General features: G+C 46.3%; 3 protein-coding genes across 13 annotated transcripts in view; 2 read left to right on the top strand and 1 right to left on the bottom strand.

The window, feature by feature from the left end:
* Positions 1–11,866, top strand: part of szt2 (SZT2 subunit of KICSTOR complex) — a 28,788-nt gene extending 16,922 nt beyond the window's left edge. For 4 of the 7 annotated variants that reach the window (XM_037250286.1, XM_037250288.1, XM_037250289.1 and 1 more), the window contains exons 51-73: positions 142–338; positions 499–659; positions 1,501–1,598; positions 1,670–1,802; positions 1,868–2,022; positions 2,217–2,264; positions 2,463–2,614; positions 2,694–2,879; positions 5,226–5,481; positions 5,624–5,703; positions 5,835–5,960; positions 6,063–6,265; positions 6,344–6,443; positions 6,791–6,871; positions 6,976–7,050; positions 7,284–7,349; positions 8,302–8,515; positions 8,891–9,068; positions 9,139–9,261; positions 9,416–9,932; positions 10,044–10,154; positions 10,226–10,294; positions 10,359–11,866. In XM_037250286.1, the coding sequence (XP_037106181.1) occupies positions 142–338; positions 499–659; positions 1,501–1,598; positions 1,670–1,802; positions 1,868–2,022; positions 2,217–2,264; positions 2,463–2,614; positions 2,694–2,879; positions 5,226–5,481; positions 5,624–5,703; positions 5,835–5,960; positions 6,063–6,265; positions 6,344–6,443; positions 6,791–6,871; positions 6,976–7,050; positions 7,284–7,349; positions 8,302–8,515; positions 8,891–9,068; positions 9,139–9,261; positions 9,416–9,932; positions 10,044–10,154; positions 10,226–10,294; positions 10,359–10,502 (3,473 nt within the window). In that variant the 3' untranslated portion in view covers positions 10,503–11,866. The remainder of the gene's footprint in view (positions 1–141; positions 339–498; positions 660–1,500; positions 1,599–1,669; positions 1,803–1,867; positions 2,023–2,216; positions 2,265–2,462; positions 2,615–2,693; positions 2,880–5,225; positions 5,482–5,623; positions 5,704–5,834; positions 5,961–6,062; positions 6,266–6,343; positions 6,444–6,790; positions 6,872–6,975; positions 7,051–7,283; positions 7,350–8,301; positions 8,516–8,890; positions 9,069–9,138; positions 9,262–9,415; positions 9,933–10,043; positions 10,155–10,225; positions 10,295–10,358) is intronic. The other 3 variants (XM_037250290.1, XM_037250292.1, XM_037250291.1) reach the window with 3 other exon arrangements.
* On the bottom strand, positions 11,742–13,683 carry hyi (hydroxypyruvate isomerase). Its single transcript, XM_037250304.1, has 8 exons — positions 13,291–13,683; positions 13,114–13,225; positions 12,855–12,972; positions 12,707–12,785; positions 12,589–12,638; positions 12,453–12,522; positions 12,211–12,345; positions 11,742–12,145 (listed from the first exon to the last, which is right to left on the bottom strand). Exons 1-8 carry the CDS (start codon positions 13,601–13,603, stop codon positions 12,090–12,092), a joined length of 933 nt encoding a protein of 310 aa, XP_037106199.1. The 5' UTR covers positions 13,604–13,683; the 3' UTR covers positions 11,742–12,089.
* Positions 13,684–13,797: 114 nt separating this feature from the next.
* The window catches only part of ptprfa (protein tyrosine phosphatase receptor type Fa), a 28,133-nt gene continuing 24,463 nt past the window's right edge, over positions 13,798–17,467 (top strand). For 2 of the 5 annotated variants that reach the window (XM_037250296.1, XM_037250299.1), the window contains exons 1-3: positions 13,799–13,863; positions 14,240–14,542; positions 15,822–15,853. The gene's annotated coding sequence lies outside the window, so the exon portion shown is untranslated. Of the gene's footprint in view, positions 13,864–14,239; positions 14,543–15,821; positions 15,854–17,467 lie in introns of all 5 variants that reach the window. The other 3 variants (XM_037250297.1, XM_037250298.1, XM_037250294.1) reach the window with 2 other exon arrangements.

Genomic DNA, 17,467 nt, shown 5'->3' on the forward strand with positions numbered 1-17,467 from the left:
AAATAGGTATTTTTATTGTCAATTATATACTAATTAATTTTTCAGTATTTCCAAACAGTGTCCGACACAGGTCAACTCGTATTGTCCTCTTTATTTTGTGTTCCATCAAAATCTCGATTGCTTTTGATTTCCAATGTACAGGCGCGTTGAGTCTGCCCGAGGCCAAAGACACTCCCCGGCAGCGTAGCGGCTCTCGGGTGTTCAGAAGCAGTCCCTCGCCCATCACTTTGGCGCACCCCGGCAGCGCCAGTGGCACCGCTGGCATGCCAGCATCCAGCACACCCGAGTCCACGACACCCACGGGAAGAAGCACGCGCCGCAGCTTCTGGGACATTCTGGTATGTTGGTGCAAAATGCTCACAACTTAGCTAGTTAGCACAAGGAATCTTATTTCTCCCTTATTCTAGGCCTTTTAAATATGGAACAAAATATTTGCACTTCCCATGATGAGCGTGTTAAACCTCGGCCCCAACTTGTTGCTGTTTTTTGTGGCCACAGAGCAAACCCGACTCGTCAGAACTGGGCAGCCCAAAAACCACGGATGACATTGTGCCGGAGCGAGGCGAAGAGGGTCGCGCGACACGCCGCCGCCACAAGACGGACAGCGTCAAGCAGCAGTGGTCGCAAGAGAGGCTCAGCGAGCTGGAACAGGCACAAAGGTACGCAAGGTTGGACGTGCTTTCGTTGGCAAAAAAAAAGAAAATGTACGAGACCAGGCTGGACAAACTTTGGGACGGTTGGGCCTGTTTTATTTATTGTCTTTACAATACATAAATATAAAATTGTATCTATGACTTACCTACTTTCATTTATTTATTTTTTTTCCCAATACACTTTTTATTCACAATTTTTCCATGTACAACAGTCATGAACAATTTCACAAAATATGTCTTACATGGTATTTCTTTACAAAAATGTACAAATAATGAAATAATGAAGTAGCAAAATCCAGAATGTAAAAATATGTATCTCAAACAGTTTGCCTATTATATGTTTAAATCAACTTAAAAGAACAAAACAAAACAGCTTCTCTTTATATGTAATATTGCAACTGGCAAAATGAGTGTTTCCTGCAGGGGCTCAAAAGTCAACAAGGTTATCAGAAAAGTCCAAGTCTTTTATGAAATTACTTTCATTTATTTTTATTAAAGAAATGTGTTTCTAATATTCATTTTTTACAGCAAATTTTGTAATGAGTTTGTTTTACATTATTTCTAATATTTGTGTTTTTAAACCAATGTATTATTGAAAATGTTTATTTTACTGATATTCCTATCACTGACAATAACTCATCTCAGCAATTTAAACAAATTCAAACAAATTTAATTAATTTGAGTACAATTTATTAAGCAATTATTTATTCATTTTTACAAATCTCTTTATTTAGTTTTATTATGATTAACCAATTAACCAATTGGGGGGGTGCAAACTCTCATGTCAGTGAGATTTTTGGAAGCAGTCAAATCTCATTCACCAGGAGGAAAACTTTTGATGTTGCAGGAGGCAAACCTGCCAGCTGGATGAGGGCGATGTGGGCGCTCTGCATCCCGTCTACCAGTTAACCTGCGAGCCCTGGATCACCTTCATGGCCGAGCTTGGTATGCCGTAATCTCCTCAAATCACTTCTTTTTTTAATTCCAAAATTTATGATTCCGTTTCCCCTGTCCAGGCTGCCCGTCTATTCAGCAGTGCTCGGCCGACGTGGCGTCCCACTTCTTGCTGCCGTCCATCTTGACCGAGCTGGTCAATCTGGTGGGATCGTTGGCTGCCGAGACCAGCGTCAAGGTCTTTGCCAAGACCAGGTCAGTGCTCGTTACGGACAAAATGCACACGGCAAAAAGTCACCAACGGAAGAAAATTCATGCAGCATGTCACTTATGTCTGCTTCCAGATGTCCCGTATCGGGGGACATCTTTGTTCCTTTGTCTGCCGTGCAAAATCCATGGCGTCCACTCGAGGCATCCCGCAGCTTCATCGTCATCGGGAGGAACTTCCAGCAGTGGTACTGCAGCACCGAGCAAGGTAAACGCGAGGCAACCGAACCGTGTACGTAACCGCTCGTCACTTTGTCACTCGCATCTGTCGTCATGTGTACGCGTCTAACATGCGCCTGCCCGTGTGTCATCTTAACATGACTTTGTGTTGAGCCGTGTCTTCTCTGTCTCTTGTCGCACGTCTTGTGTCCGTCCCGTCTTTCCATCTCGCGTCGGCCGCAGACGACAGTTTAGAGGAGGAAAACATGGCGCAGCTTAATAGGTTCACACGTAAGTATGACTTTCGTTTCATTTGTGTTTTGCAGCGCAACCCCACACTCAAGTTTTAGTTCATGGTCAGGTCGGCAGTAGTTCATCACTTTTCTGTCACTCTGACGTATTTTGGAGACTGTGGTTTACAGACCTTGTGTAACGGTCCTTCAGAAATGTCCTTGACTCCACCGTCCGTGTCCCTCTAACTGTGTTCAGCTCACAAAGGCCTCCAGCGATTTGAGGCATCTGAGCAGCAGCAGCAGGGTGACTGCTCCAGCCTCTCGGGCCAGCAGCAGCAGCAGACAGGCTGGACGTCAGCACCGGCGCCCCGCCAGAGGTTCCTCCTCATCCGCATCTTGGACAAAAAGGTGACAGAGTTTGGACGCGTAAACTGGAATTTGCTGTAACTTCCTCCAATTTGATGCACTACATGTGGCCCACCTGCAGGTGACGCTATACAGCTACAACTGGTCGCTGGACCTGGGCGCCTCGCTCAGCCGCGAGTTGGTGCGCCTGGTCAAGTGGCAGAACGCCCGGGCCCACGTGCTGCACTGCCTGCTCAGCCAGAAGATGGGCCTGTTCCATCACCACTGCTTTTCCGACGCGCCTCTGCACGAGATCAATTCCAAGCGGGTAAGTGGCAGCCGCTCACGGACGTCTGCCGGCCGGCGCTTCTGCCAGCTGAGGTGGAAGCGACCTGTAAGGGCAGCATCTGCTTCACAGGCCGCGCCGGGTGGCAGGTCCCGCGGCCCCTCGCATACAGCTGTTGTGGCCCCTGGAAGCCAAATCTTGTCCTTAAAAAAAGTCATTCCTACAAGATGCACAATGTCAATATTGAAGTTTGCCAGAGCGACATGAAATCATGCAGCCGCTGTGTTCAATCATTCCTCACAGCTTGAGCATTTGTCATGTTTCATCTTGCTTGGTTGGTCATCTTATCACACATAGAAGAAGTGACTGCGAAATGAGTTCATATATGAAAACGTGTCACAGCTGTATTGATGAGTCATCACCAAAAGAAGCGTTGTGTTCAGATTTGCTCCGCATTCAATCGATTTCAGCTCGGACTTGTTTCCTTTTCGTTTCCTCTTCTGAGAGCCTCAGCAAAAAACACAGCCGCTGCTTTTCTGTTTGACATGCGGTGACGGGCTGATTTTTGTGATATTACTGCAGTCAAATGCGGAACACAGCTTGCCGGTGCTGCTCCGATGCATTTGTGTAAATGCGGGCAAAATTCCAACAAAGCTGGGAGAAACCTTGAAACTATAGTTTGAACTTTAAGCGTGGATGCGTAGATGTTAAATTGTCTGGTCGACCAATCAGTTCAAATAACGTGATTGGTGGTTGTTGAGTTCGAGTTTTCGGAATTTGACGTTTGTAACATTTAATATGCTGTAATGAGTCACATTGTCATCATGGATACAATTTGTGAGGGGGAAAATGGATTTACCGTTTTTTTCCATGTATAATGCGCAAAATTTAACTAATTTATTGTCCTAAAATCTGGGGTGCGCATTATACATGGGTACAATTTTTATTTTTTTTTTGAAGAAGAAAATCATGGTACAACAATTTTTGAAGAAAATCTTGTCACGGATGGAGTGTGGAAAGGAGCGGGGCGACCAAGTACAGCTTGGACCAGGGTTTATTGGAGGAACTCAAAACACAGACTTGGTAAACTAATTGTGATAAATAACTGGAACATCACTCAAATATTGGTGATCCCGTTGAGAGTCTCACATATTTCTTCGCTATCGAGTTTGCTACTGCATGCGCAGTGATACTGACCAGCAGAATAACATCCGGTTGTTCCCAAAGATGATCTTTTTTCTGAAATAATTTTACGTTTACGGACTTAAGTAACCCGGCCGGGTCATACCAAAGACTATAAAAATGGGACCCATTGCCTCCCTGCTTGGCACTCAGCATTAAGGGTTGGAATTGGGGGGTTAGATCACCAAATGATTCCCGAGCGCGGCGCCGCTGCTGCTCACTGCTCCCCTCTCCCCCAAGGGATGGATCAAAATCACACGGGGATGGGTCAAATGCAGAGGACAAATTTCACCACACCCAGATGCGTGTGTGACGATCATTGGGACTTTAAAAAAAGAAAGAAAAAAAAAAAAAGTCAAAATTTGGGTCCGTATTATACATGGGTACAGGCTTTTTTCCAGCATCGACGTGCCATTTTTAGGGTGCGTATTATACATGGGGGCGCATTATACATGGAAAAAAACGGTAATCAATTTTGGGCTAAATGAAAAACAAAGTGAAGTGGCGTTTTCCACTGTTTCTCTTTTCAAGACTTTTTGAATTTTGAGGAACAAACAAAATTAACTGAATCCAGTTTGTGGTCAGGCAAAGTAGCATATTGTGAGTAAGTACTTGAGATTTACTGGAGCAGCATCTTCCAGCAAATTGCCCTTTAAGTGCCCCCTCCCTTCCCGCGAGCCCCCTGCGGCCAATTACCAAGCGCAAAGAACTTTAGTTTTCCCTCTGATGGCCTTCAAGGCCGCGTCACTAAAGAGCTCGGACAGGAAGCAGAGTCAGAGCGGCAGAAAATTTGCCTGAATCGGCCTTCATCTGTCACGGCCGTGACGGGAGGCGAAGGGGGGGCACCGACCGGGCCTCCTCTGCCTCTGCGGCTCCTCCCGCCCAGGGGCTGCCGCTGCGCTCTGCCTCGTCGGCCCCGAGCTGCTCGGCTGAGCTAACGCGCCCCAAAGTTGCTCGACAAACAGCCAACGTGGGAATTAAAAGTCAGTCTTGTTTCCTGATGAGTTCCATTTGCGGCCCAGAGGAAATTAAACTGAACAGAACATTGAATGCAGCCTTGCAGAATACGGATATCTGCTTCTGTGTTGTGATTTTTTTGATGCAACATTACATGTGTAGTATGTTGAGGGCAATGTAAAGGTTCATTTATTTCACATGACAATCTGTTTCACCGGGGATACGATAAGTGTTGTCGCTGTTGTCCAGGACCCCAACCCCTTCCTGGGTCCGTCCATGGAGCCGGACACGCTGCTCCGCAGCGCCGTCCCACCCCTGGCCAACAAAGAGCAAGGTCGCCTGGCGTCTTCTGGCCGCAGCTTGGCCCCGCTTCACTTCCCCTCCGAGCTGCTGCCCTTCGACGAGGCTCTGAGGGACATTTGCACCATCAGGACGCTGTCGGACGGAGACGCCGTCGCCCGGCACGGCGGGCAGCTCCTGGACATCAAAGTGGCCGAGAGGAGAGGTTCAAACACTTCACATTAATTAATATATTTATACAGTTATAATAATAGGAGGTAGTGATAATATAAATAAGAGATTCAGAAAAGAGATGGCTGTTCTTGTGCTGGTCTTTGCATTGTTGCTTTTGTTTTTCTTGTGTGCAGAGCTGGAGAAGCAGATGAAGATCGAAAACCTCTTTGTGACGTGGCAGCAGCGGTCGGCGCAGTCCAACATGCCCATCGCCGTGCGTTCGCCTTTACGTCGTGAATAGTAGCGCTTGTAGAGCAAAATGTGTGGTCGTGACGTCGCCTTGGTTGCATTCAAAGCTGTTTTTGGAGCTTTGCTTCTTGTTATTCACGTTCATCATCTCCTCAGCCGGCCGACTTGGAAACGTTGAAGCAGTCGTCCCGGCTGGTCCACTACTGCGCCACGCCGCTGCTCTTTGACCCCCTCTTCCGCAAGCAGATACAGGAGGAACTCGCTGCCCAGCCACCAGTCAAGGTGTTTAATCAATGAAGATGGAAGACTGTTAACATGGCCGAGGAAAATGTCAGGACAGCCGTGTTGTCCACTTACCACCATCCACACTGTCGTGATTTGTAGAAGCGTCACCGGTCGAACGACTCGACGGCGTCGGGGCGCGACCGCAGCTACAGCAGCGACTCTGGTGACATGCTGCCCGGCCGGCTGAAGGAGGAGCCCTGGCTGCTGGAGATCTCCAGCGGCTTCCTGCAGCAGTATGTGCAGTACCTGCAAAGCTTGGGCTTCATCCTGGTGCAGTTACGCCCGCAGTCGCCCGCTCGGAGGTTTGTCGTCGTCTGCGTCGTGCGCACTGAAGCAGACCCGCACTGACCCCTCTGCTGGTCCTCCGTTTTGTTTGACAGCATCGCCCGCGCCCGCGCTGCCATGTTGAGTTCCATGTCGTCGTCCGAGGGCAGGATGTCTTTCTCTTACGTCAAGCAGAAAAGCGAAGACAGCCCCAAGGTGAGGCAGTGCAGCCACAACAGTCCAGGAATGTTTGCTGCATTTTTTCTTTCTTTTCTTCCTTTGTCATTTCATAAGCTGTTGATTGATTTTATGGTTGATACAATTAAATAAAAGTTTTTAAAAATAATCCATTTTACATGCAGTACATTCTAAAAATTTACACGCAGTACATTCAATTTTTTTTTTTTTACAATTTGAAGAGCAGTGATTAAAAGTAATGTACAGTAATTTTCCAAAACAAGACAAACAATTTCCAAATGCGTTTGGGGCATGTGGTTAAAAAAACAAAATAATTTTGTTGTTGTTGTTGTTGTTGTTACCTACTGTGTTCCCTTGGATTTCAGACCACTGTGTCTGCCACCACTGCGTACTACCTTCAGAGGGCGTTGCCAGGTGGGATTGTGCTGATGGAGCTGGCTTTTCAGGTACCGGTCGCACTCACCTGATGCACAAGTAAAATTAAAATGGTGGAAAGCATTTTAAGAGCTCTTTTGTAATTTTGAAGTGTCTTTTTATTTTATTTGTCAAGGGCTGCTACTTTTGCGTCAAGCAGTACGCACTGGAGTGTTCTCGCATCCCCATGGGTCAGTCGGTCAACTCACAGGTAATGTCTTGTTCCGGCCAAACAATTTGTCTCCATGAAGTGACTTGATGTTTCCTTGGTATTTCCCAGTGTAAAAAAAAAAAAAAAATCCCCAATCTTTTGCATCTTACCTGACGTCAGATAGACGCCGTGATATTGTTCCACCTGTCCAGGTGTCTTTGTCTTCACCCCCAAGCCCCGCCCCCACACCACACACACACACGCACACACACTTCCTGTCATCTCTCCATCAGGGCGGCCTGCTCATCAAACCTCGTTGCAAGCCCTTCCCGGACGCCGCCCAGGTGTCTGACTGTGCGGTACGTCCCAGCCACTGTTAGGCGAGGGGGCCCGGGGAGGGGGGTCTGTTAACCCCACTCCGCCCTTACCTCGCCACTCTGCTTGCCAGACTCATCAGTCTTTCCTTTTGCTCCTGTGGGTTGGCTGGCATTCAAATGTCATGAAAAAACTTCAATGGCCGCCTAGACAAAGGTTTAATCGAACCTTTGAACTGCTGAGCTCCTTTCTGATTCTTGGCTGCTTGCTGGTTGCAATTCACTCCCATTCTCTCCCACTTTCTACCCGCCTTCCTGCAGCGTTTTGTCCCGCTTGGACTTATATTGTCCCCCTAGCGCTTATATGCTTTATTTACTTTGAAGGGGTCAATCATGAGTCAAAGTGAATGACAAGTCAACAGTCAGCAACGGTGTGGCGTTCCCCAGGGCGCACGGCCAAGGCCCCTGCTGGTTCGACGACTTTTCTTTTCCCAACATGCTTTTGGTCCCGGCTAACGAGCGGTGTCACCGAGAGACAAGGCCCCCGACTGAACCTTCCCGTCCAAGTCACAATGGGAGTTGACTTGGCCGCGAAAGGAGGCGCCCGGGACTTCGGATTAGGGACGGCCAGCTTGATAGTCACGCCTGAAGTGCAGGAACACCACAAGAGGGGATGGAAAAGTTCATGTTTTCATTCCTCCATGTCTTAGTCTCCATAGTATCCTTTCACCATGGTTAGCTGTCTCCTTGACTCCTGGATGTGAGCAACACAGGTCTAGGAAGGACACCGTGCGGGATGTTGAAGTTAAAAGCAAGTGAAACCGCATCCCACCAAAGTACAGAGCATTCCCACTAACCATTTGCAAGACAGCGCTGTTATTCTGATGATTCCCCCCCCACCCAGCTTGGTCTGCATCCTTTCTCCTCGTTTCCCAGAATGCTCTGCTCGCTTTGGGTGGCGGTCGATGCGGGATTAACGAAGTACCCTGTGTTGCAGCTCTCTATGCTGTTCACCGAGGAGTGTGACAAGGTGCGCGACCTGATGCACGTGCACTCGTTCAGCTACGACTTCCACCTGCGGGTGGTCCACCAGTACCTGGTGGGCTGCCACATGACGCTGCGCCAGGGCTACCAGCTCACCGATTTCCTCAGAGACTTCATCACGCAGCACCCCGACATCCCCAAGTTTGGACGCAACCATGTCTTCCAAGGTGGGGATGACGAACATCCTCATACCTGCATATCGTCGCTGTCGGGCGTCAACATTAGATGTCCTAATATGGATGTTTTTTTTGCAAATTGACATGATTGGTCTGTCCCACCTCATCAATAACTTTGGACTCTTTAAGTGTCTTTCCTTAGACTAGGCTCACCTGGGAACCTTCGACGCAAAGATCAAACCTGTCTGAGGTTGATATCCACGATTGAAATGGGCAGAAACTCAAAAGTTCTTTGACAATATATTTTGGTGCCCTGTAAAGTTTAAAAACATTTGAAATTGACTCTTAGAAAAGCTTCCAGATTCTGTAAGCGTGTGTTGCTTCTAGCGATTTTCCTGATTGTCCCACTGCCATCTTGTGATCAAGGGAGCTTCTCCACCTCCACGAGGATCATCACAGCCCACCAGCTGTACAACTACATCACCGACCATGCTGGCATATATGGCATGAAGCCCCTGCGCATGTCCAAGGCCACCGTTGCCACCGACTCCAAGAAGGCCACGTCGGACCAGCACGAGTACGCTCTGGTGGCCTTGTGGAACAGGTAGGACAAACGCTACCGCAAAAAATGCCTGAGCTGCCTGGACTTACTTGGAATTCTTTCCCCGTTCCAGCTCAGGTTCTTACAAGGACCTGGAGGGCCTTCACCACCATGACGACTTTGATGTGTCCCTGGTGGTGTGTCACAATGCTGCTCCCTTTGAGGAGCAGTCGGAGGGAGAGCGACACTTGCTAAGGTAGGAGAAGCCGATGCAAGCTTGGTTACTGGAGTCTTCTCGAGAAACCTGGGGTGGGGGCAGACTTATGTGGTGTTATCAGACATTACTATTTGTATACAAGACACTGAAAGTCATGTTCTGTTCCCTTTAAGAGCAAAGTATGTGTATGCAGGTTGCACTTTTACGTGATCATGACGAGCCAGCGTGAGCTCTTCCCCCGACTCACCGCTGACATGCGGCGCTTCAAGAAGATTCCTCAGATCCACCGTGAGCCCAGCGAGCTGGGTGGCCGCCCGGCCCTAGGTCGGACAGAGTCCTGCACATCTCCCAGTAGCGAGCAGGACCAATGGGGGGCACCCACCGGCTCCGGCTCAGAGACCTGTTCACCTAGTGACGGAAATGAGTTCTACCCTCTGGTTGGCTCTGCTCTCCAGTCCCAGGGATTGGTATACCAGTCCCCCCTGTTCCCGCTGCTCAACAACGAGGTGGCCGTCGCCCTCCGGCAGATCCAGACCAGCGTGGAGGAAGCCATGGGTCACTGTCGCCGCGACAACCTGTGGAGGAGGCTGTTCCACGGCGAGCACCTGGCACTGGACAAGCTGAAGCTGACCAAGTTGTCCTTCTGCGAGCTGGAGGAGCTCCTGGAGGCCGTCCAGAGCCGCTCAGTGGTGGACATTGACCCCCAGCTGGTGAGAATGCCCCCCTTTCCTTTTTAGTATTAGTGAGCAGGCGGGCAATTTTCGTAGCTTCCCCGGTTGCCGGGCTTCAGTTGATGCCGCCACATCTTGGTATCCCTGCAGGACTGTTTCCTGAATATGAGTACGGCCTGGTACCAGAGTCTCATTAAAGTCCTGCTGAGTCGATTCCCTCAAAGTTGCCGGCATTTTGATGACAGCGGTGTCCAATATCTGGTGAGACCCCATCTCTCCCCAAAACTGAATCGCGCGGGTACCAAATCTGACCCACTGTGTCATCGTTGCAGGCTGTTCTGAACCAGAAATTCACAGACTGCTTCGTTTTGGTTTTCCTCGACTCCCAAGCTGGCAAAACGGTGAGTTGTCAAAATGACGTCAACGCTACCAACCTGCGTGTTTGCCATAATCTTCTCTTTGCAGAGTCTCAAGGTGGTTTTGCGAGAACCGCTGCCGCCACAGCCGCAGGGCAGCGGCAGCCCGCCACCTCAGCTGGTCTCCATGTACCATCACCTGGAGTCCGTCATCAACACGGCTTGCTTCAACCTCTGGACCGGACTCTTGTAACCAACGCTTCAATCAAGTTAAAAACAGTTTGCGACAGTTGTCGTTAGTAAGCTGCCTAGCTCCAGAAGCTACATCATGGCTTGTAAGCGGTAGCATCAAGCTAAGCTGTTAGAAGACATTTCTAAATTATTTTGGCATTTCTAGATCATTACTCATCTGAAATGCTTGAATTTTGACTCCTTCTGGTTCTTCTACAGTTAGCACAGGATTGCTCACACTGAGCGGCCCCTGCTTAGGAATGATCGACAAGGTAGTGCATTCAAGTGTTGCGGCTTTTGGACTCAGTGCTGAAAACACTCCCGGACATGACATTCCCACATTTAAGATGCTGGAAGGAAATGGAACGTGGGACTTTCCATCCATTAGTTTCAAAGGCGGGCTACACCCTGGATCGCCTTACGCACTTTCAGATTTCAAATCACTGAACATTTCATCCAGCTTGGAACGTAATAAGGGTGAAACCAGAGTTTATGACTGATTGGTTTTGGACCCTGGATTGGTCACCAGTCCACCACAGGACCACTGTCTACACTCACCGAGTGTGAAATGTTGAACTTTCCCATAGTCTTCACATCTTGGTCCTCTGGTTGGCGCTGGAGTGTTTATTTTCTAAGGACCCGACATTGGTTGCCAATTAATCGCAAGATGAGCACACACATCACCAGTCTCTGAAAAGAACATGTTGGGAGTTTTGTTTGTCTTGCACATTTCCTGTTCAAGAGGAAGCCAAAAGAGTTTGGATTGGATCTGGACTGTGGACATATTGGGCTTTGACTAGCACTTCAGGGTTTGTTCTCACATTTCAGTCTATGCTTTTTTTTGTTTTGTTTGTTTTGCTTTTGCTTTACACTGCCCAAAAGTGCCTTACTAGTTTTTTTTTAATTCAACCCCAAACTCTGATGGGAAGGACATTTACGGAGTTTTTTTTACCCCCCCCCCCCCTTTTGTTGAGGGATAATGGCACATTATCACTGTTGGCCAAACGTGCACACACGCACAGAGCTTTAGGATGTCAAACACTGGAGGCTATAACAGAAATAGTGCACGCTCTTCAACTCTATCATGAACATTCTAAGTAGGTACTTATCTGATAATTAATTTGTCAAATAATCAATGAATTGGATTTAAAAATGTTTCAATTTCCATCCCTTTAGCAAGAACAGGACTTTTTTCAAATTAACAGTCCAGGTAAATTACGATTTGGTTGCTGATTTGGTTTGTAACATCAAAAAATGGGCAAAATCATATTAGCAAATGCATTAATTGAATACAAAAGACAAAGCCAGCCATAATGGAGGACACCAGAAATCGGAGAATATTGACTGGTGACACTAAAACGCCACCATTCTTTTTAATTAAAAACAAAAAAAGTAATTGCACATTAAATTGATGATGAATTGCACCTCTGTTGTATATGATATGGTGCACAGTACAAGCCACTTCATGCATGCTGACAAACGCTCAATAAATCTGACCGTCATTCGATCAGATTTCATTTTTGGGAGTGGGCTGGCGTGATAAGTGTTGACTTGGCATGGGCCACTTTCATAATGTGAACCTCTTGAGTGCTCCTTTCGCTGTGTCGCATCACTTCCTGCGTGTCCAGTAATCTTTGAGCCAACCCAAACCTTCCTGCGTGCTCCCTGGAGAAGAGTGCAGGTGCCAGGTTAAGTGCCACTTTGGAAACCGATAACAGCCGCCAACCCACCTAGCGGCTTGTATTCGCAGCCGACGTAGCCACGGTAGCCAAGCGCTTCCAGCATGGAGAAGATATAGTTGTAGTTGATCTCGCCCTCGCTGTCTGGCTCGTTCCTGCCGGGAACCTGAGCCACCTGTACGTGACCTTGCGAAACAAATTATGTCACAATGATGTCATGATGTTAAGAAAGCCCAATTTAAAACTATTACAAATGTCATTTTGTAAATGAAAGCATTATTCCCATGGCTCACCCAGTAGCGGCAAGTATCGCTGCATGTTTTGCGTCAGGTTCCCATCCATAATTTGCCAATGGAAAACATCCTAAAAGTATAGAATGAGAATGTAAGCAAGTCAACGTCAACAAATACTTGGTGAGTGACCACTCACCATTTGCAGTTTGATGTTACCTTTGGCAACTTTTCCCAAAATGGTGGCAGCTGCGCACAAAATAAATGTATTTTTTTTCCTTTTTTTTTTTTTTTGCTTGGGCCGAAGAAGTTTGTACCGTAGTGAGGCGACGACAGGAAATATCGAGCGTCAGTCACCCGCGTGTTGATGGGCTCAATCAGGCCAGTCATTCCTTCCTAATGCCGAGAGGAAGGTTATGTTTGCTGGTGTTGCCTTGGTCAGTTGTGACCGTGAAATGCCTTCACCTTCGAAAGCAGCTTGGCAGCGTAGTTGAGGTTCCGCACGAAGACCGCCTCCATCTCCCGAACGACCGCAGGGCCACCATCCATCCCCGCCGGAACCCGGCCGGCCATCAAGTGAATCCTGTCACATTACCAACACCGTCAATTTTTAAAAGCATTATTTCAAATTATTTTAAATCAAGAATTTTAAGCAATTTATTTATTTATTTATTTATTCATTCGTCTAACTAATATAGGGGCCCAGCTTGTGCGTGCGTGTGACCTTTTGCAGTCCAGAGCTCGTGCGTACTCGATGGCCTGATCCAGCCCTCGTTTGAAGTCTTCTTCTCGTCCCGGTACCGCCGCCAAGCCCAGCTCGCCCGCCATGAGGTCACCTGAAACACATGATGATGAGTATGATAATTGATGAAGAGGGGTGTCGATCGTTTCTTTCCCCGACCGGGCGGCGTATTGATGAGGACGACCTCCAGGCCGTTGTCGTCTTTGGCCCGTCGGAGTTCCAGCGGGTCGGCGTCATAGAGCCAGGCTGCCTCCACCGCTCGGAAGCCGGCCGCAGCAGCCGCGTGCATCCGCTGCGGGAAGTCTGGCAGCTCGGTGAACAGCCAACTAATGTTGGCGCAGAAGCGAAGCGCTGCAGCGGACGACGACATCTTTAAAGGTTTCCCCCACAGCCCCCAACAAGTCAACGAACTTTCACGTGCGGGCAGCTGTGAGGTAAGCGGAAGTAGAAAGACGCAAATGTATCTCGTCATAGTTTCATTTTTCTGACATAAATAATAACATACAAGTGTGTAACATCGTGTGTAGCGTCTTGTTACTTTTTTAAACTTGCAAGTCACCTCGAGTGAGACACATGTATTTTATTGCGTTGACTGTGACGTATGCGGAAGTGGAGAAAAAAAATAAGTCCCGTGACTTGTCATTGTTAGTTTTCATACACAAACAATAACACTTAAAGTTAATGGTGTGTCACTGCGAGTATAAGACGTGACATCTGATGACGTATATGTAGGTATGGGACAACGTTATTAGTCACGTGACTTGCCATGTCTTTTAAACAAATTATGTACATTAGATTTATTTTCTTGTTACCTTTTTTTTATTTGGGAATGTGAACACTATTTTTTGCGTCCATTCTAATTCATGCAGAAGTATAGCAAAAACAATATTAGTCATTCAAAACGTCTTTGAATTTTGTCTTCAAATGTGGCCTTCGTTTTCATGGAGAACCGGGCGCTGAGCGAAGGCACTTTTTTTGCTGCATGCTTCTACAAGCACAACTTTTGAAATATGTTCACTGACAGTGGCTGTCGACCAGTCCAGGGTGCACAGCTGGGACAAGCTCCAGCGTTCATCAAACGATTTTTCTGATTTGTGAAATTTTGCAGGCATCCCATCAGCCACGCTGATGGCCATGTTGTCGTGTGGTTGTGTTGGCTAGGAAGTCAATTAGCTGGCCGCGATGCCGCCCCGATGCCCGCTCACCCCTCCTGGGTGATGCTCTTTCATTAGCGCTTGTGCTCATAGCGCTCCCTCTGGCACAGACAAGTCATTACACCGATCGCCACGATAAAAGTTAACCGACTTTTATTGCTGCTGTCAAATGAAGTATGTTTTCTGTCTTGTTAGGTGACATTTGAGGTAGCAAGTGGCGGTCCTCAACTAGCTGCAAGCACTATGATAGCCTTCAGGTAAGTCTTGCGCTTGAAGTCCATGTTGCCCTCACTAGTAAGACAACTCCGCAAATAATTAAAACAAAGGTGTACAAAATAACAAACTGTGTCTTAGTAATACAACTATTCTTCTAGTTCCAGTTCTCTTCCTCGTTTTGTTTCTTTGGAAGTGATTTTTAAATGATTGGGGATGATTTGCTATGATTGTTTTCTTTCTAATATGCAACATTTGCTGTTGCGAGCGGAGGGACATTGTGCAGTGACGAGGATGCTTCATGCCATCTGCCACTGGAAGTCTACCTTGAGAGAATGAAGCTAATATTAGCATGCATGCCCTCAGGAGGGCGGAGCCATCTGGTGGCTTCTCCAACAGGCGGGTTGGGGGGCGTGGGGGCTAAAGAGGAGAGGGCAGCCTAACCACTACTTTGTGCATATACATAATGACACTACCATTACATATTTTCCATCAACTTTACAACTGGTTATACAGTAGATACAATCTGTATATGTTTGTGTGTGTGTGTGTGTTTATATATATATATATATATATATACATACACACATGTATGTTTGTGCGTGAGTGTGCATATATATATACATGTGTGTACGCACACACACATTCACATGCACTGTATCTGTGTGTGTGTACTAGTGTAGTATGTATGTAATGTATTTATTATTTTTGATGTATTTATATTGTTTGCTCACTTAATATATATATATGTGCCAAATATATGTTGGCATCAAGCAATCATACAAATGATTAACTTCGTATTTGAGTTCACACGCACACTAACATTAGCATCAGAAATGTTCAAAACAAAAGATGTGAATTGAGTCAGTATACCTGTAAAAGCTGTCGAAACATATTGGAAACTGTCAAATGTAACGCGCGTGTTATGGCGTGCGTGAGCGCCACAAGTTAACTGCCAAATCAATTGGCCAATCAGCGTCACTTCGTGCGCTGTCCATTCCGGAAAGAGCCGAACTTGCCCGAAGTCTCCCGATCGACAAGCGAGCATCAGCGCGCAGCTCAGCGGCGTTCTTCTTTTTCTTTTCCTCCTCCTTCTCTTCTTTTTTTCCCTTTTTCTTCTTGGTTTTTTTCTGACGGTCTGCCACCCGGGCGGGCCGAGCGAAACCAACGGACGACACCGAAAGAAGAGAACCAAGCCAGGGATTTATCGGGACTTTTATCATCTGATTTTGCGGTGGATATTGCAAGTGTGGACTGATTTTGTCTTTGTTTTTGTTTTGGCGCATTGCCGTTTGTTGGCGTTCTGATGTGGACCACCTGAAGAAGAAGACCACCTCCACCTACTCGAGAACATGGTGAGTGTGTGTGTGCACACCGTCACACTTGTACGCGCGCCGTTCACGGTTTGTGTTCACTACTTGCCTGGCAGCAGGCAGCTTCAAGTACTAATCATGAATGAAATAATTTAATAACAAATTCACCAAAATTAACGCTTGTGATAACAACAACGATAATAATAATGATAAAAGACAAAGAAGTTGAATAATCTGGTTAAGATAAGTGATAACTGATTTATTAAGATTTGATTTAAGATTAAGATTGATTTATTTACGTTTTAATTTTACTTATTCTTTTAAGTTTTTTTTTTAAAATGCTATATATTGTACAATTTTACCTGTGTACCAATTTTGTGTAAAAATTTTGATTTATTACATGTCATTAAAGAGTAAAAAGAAGTTAATCACTGTTTATGTAACAAGAAAAAAACACTGATGCTAGACTTTAAAAATAAGCAACATGTAACGTGGCGGTGTCAAAGGTGTGCAGGGATGAGCGAATCATCAGCTTAGATTTGTTTTAATTTTGCTTATTCTTTGTTTTTTTTAAAATGCGGTTTTACTTGTGTACCAATTTTATGTAAATAATAAGGATAATGATAAATGGTTATGATAAATTATTGAATAATTAAGACTAGATTTTGTTTTTATTTTAATAATTCCCTGTATATATTTATTATTCAAATATGTGATTTGTTAATTTATTACCTGTCATTAAAGTGTAAAAAGAAGTTAATCACTGTTCATGTAACAAGAAAAAAAACACTGATGCTACATTTAAAAAAAATAAGCAACATGTAATGTGGCGGTGTCAAAGGCGTGCAGGGATGAGCGAATCATCCCCAGAGTGAGCGATGGAATACTGATGAAGCTCCGGCACATGACGCCGCCTTCATCTTCCTCGACTTCATTCATGCTGGAGGAGTCGCGCTCGTCTGCATGCACGCCGCACTCCAGCCGCTGCAGCGCTTCACTTCCTCGAGTTTCACATTCAAGTCCAACATTTTCTCAGCCAAATAACACAGTTGACAACCAAATGTGTTATTTTGAATCAGAATTTTAGAAATGCGGTGTATAAAAATGATAAATTGGTGACTTTCCATGCCAAACGCAATAGTCAGTCTTTAGAATTCCAGTGGTTAATGCAAAATGTTATGATGATTACACGTGCCCCCATAATAGTGATCATTAAGGTTGTCATACATATGAACATACTGTATATATAATGTAATAATGATAATATACAGTCTACATTAGGCTGTAAAAATATGAATTTTCTCTTTAAAGATGCACTGAATGTAATTTTTGGGCCATTTTTGTTGCATTTATGGCAAGCATTTCCTGAGAAGACGATGAATCATGACCATATGTCGTTAGCATGGTAGCACCATGTTAGCACGTCGCCCAGAGCGCAATGCAGTCAAGGCCTGCGTAACGTCTCTGGCCGGGCACTGGCGGGATGTGACCCCGCTGAGCCTGGCGCGCTCGCGCCGCCCTGACAATCTGTCGCTCTGCTGGATGCTTTGGGGCGGACTGATGCGAGGCCAGGCTAACAAAAAGAAAAAAAGCCCTTGTACCAACTGGACACTAGAGAGTGGGCTTTCATCATGCCCCATAAAACGCTAAATTTCT

The sequence above is a fragment of the Syngnathus acus genome, chromosome 4 (genome assembly GCF_901709675.1).
Source record: "Syngnathus acus chromosome 4, fSynAcu1.2, whole genome shotgun sequence".
NCBI classification, from domain to species: domain Eukaryota; kingdom Metazoa; phylum Chordata; class Actinopteri; order Syngnathiformes; family Syngnathidae; genus Syngnathus; species Syngnathus acus.

Coding starts and splice junctions, on each gene's coding strand:
- hyi (XM_037250304.1), bottom strand. CDS start 13,603: ATGACGAGATACATTTGCGTCTTTCTACTTCCGCTTACCTCACAGCTG. Junction 12,973..13,113: donor CGAGCTCTGGACTGCAAAAG/GTCACACGCACG, acceptor GTAATGTGACAG/GATTCACTTGATGGCCGGCC. Junction 12,346..12,452: donor GCGATACTTGCCGCTACTGG/GTGAGCCATGGG, acceptor TTGTTTCGCAAG/GTCACGTACAGGTGGCTCAG.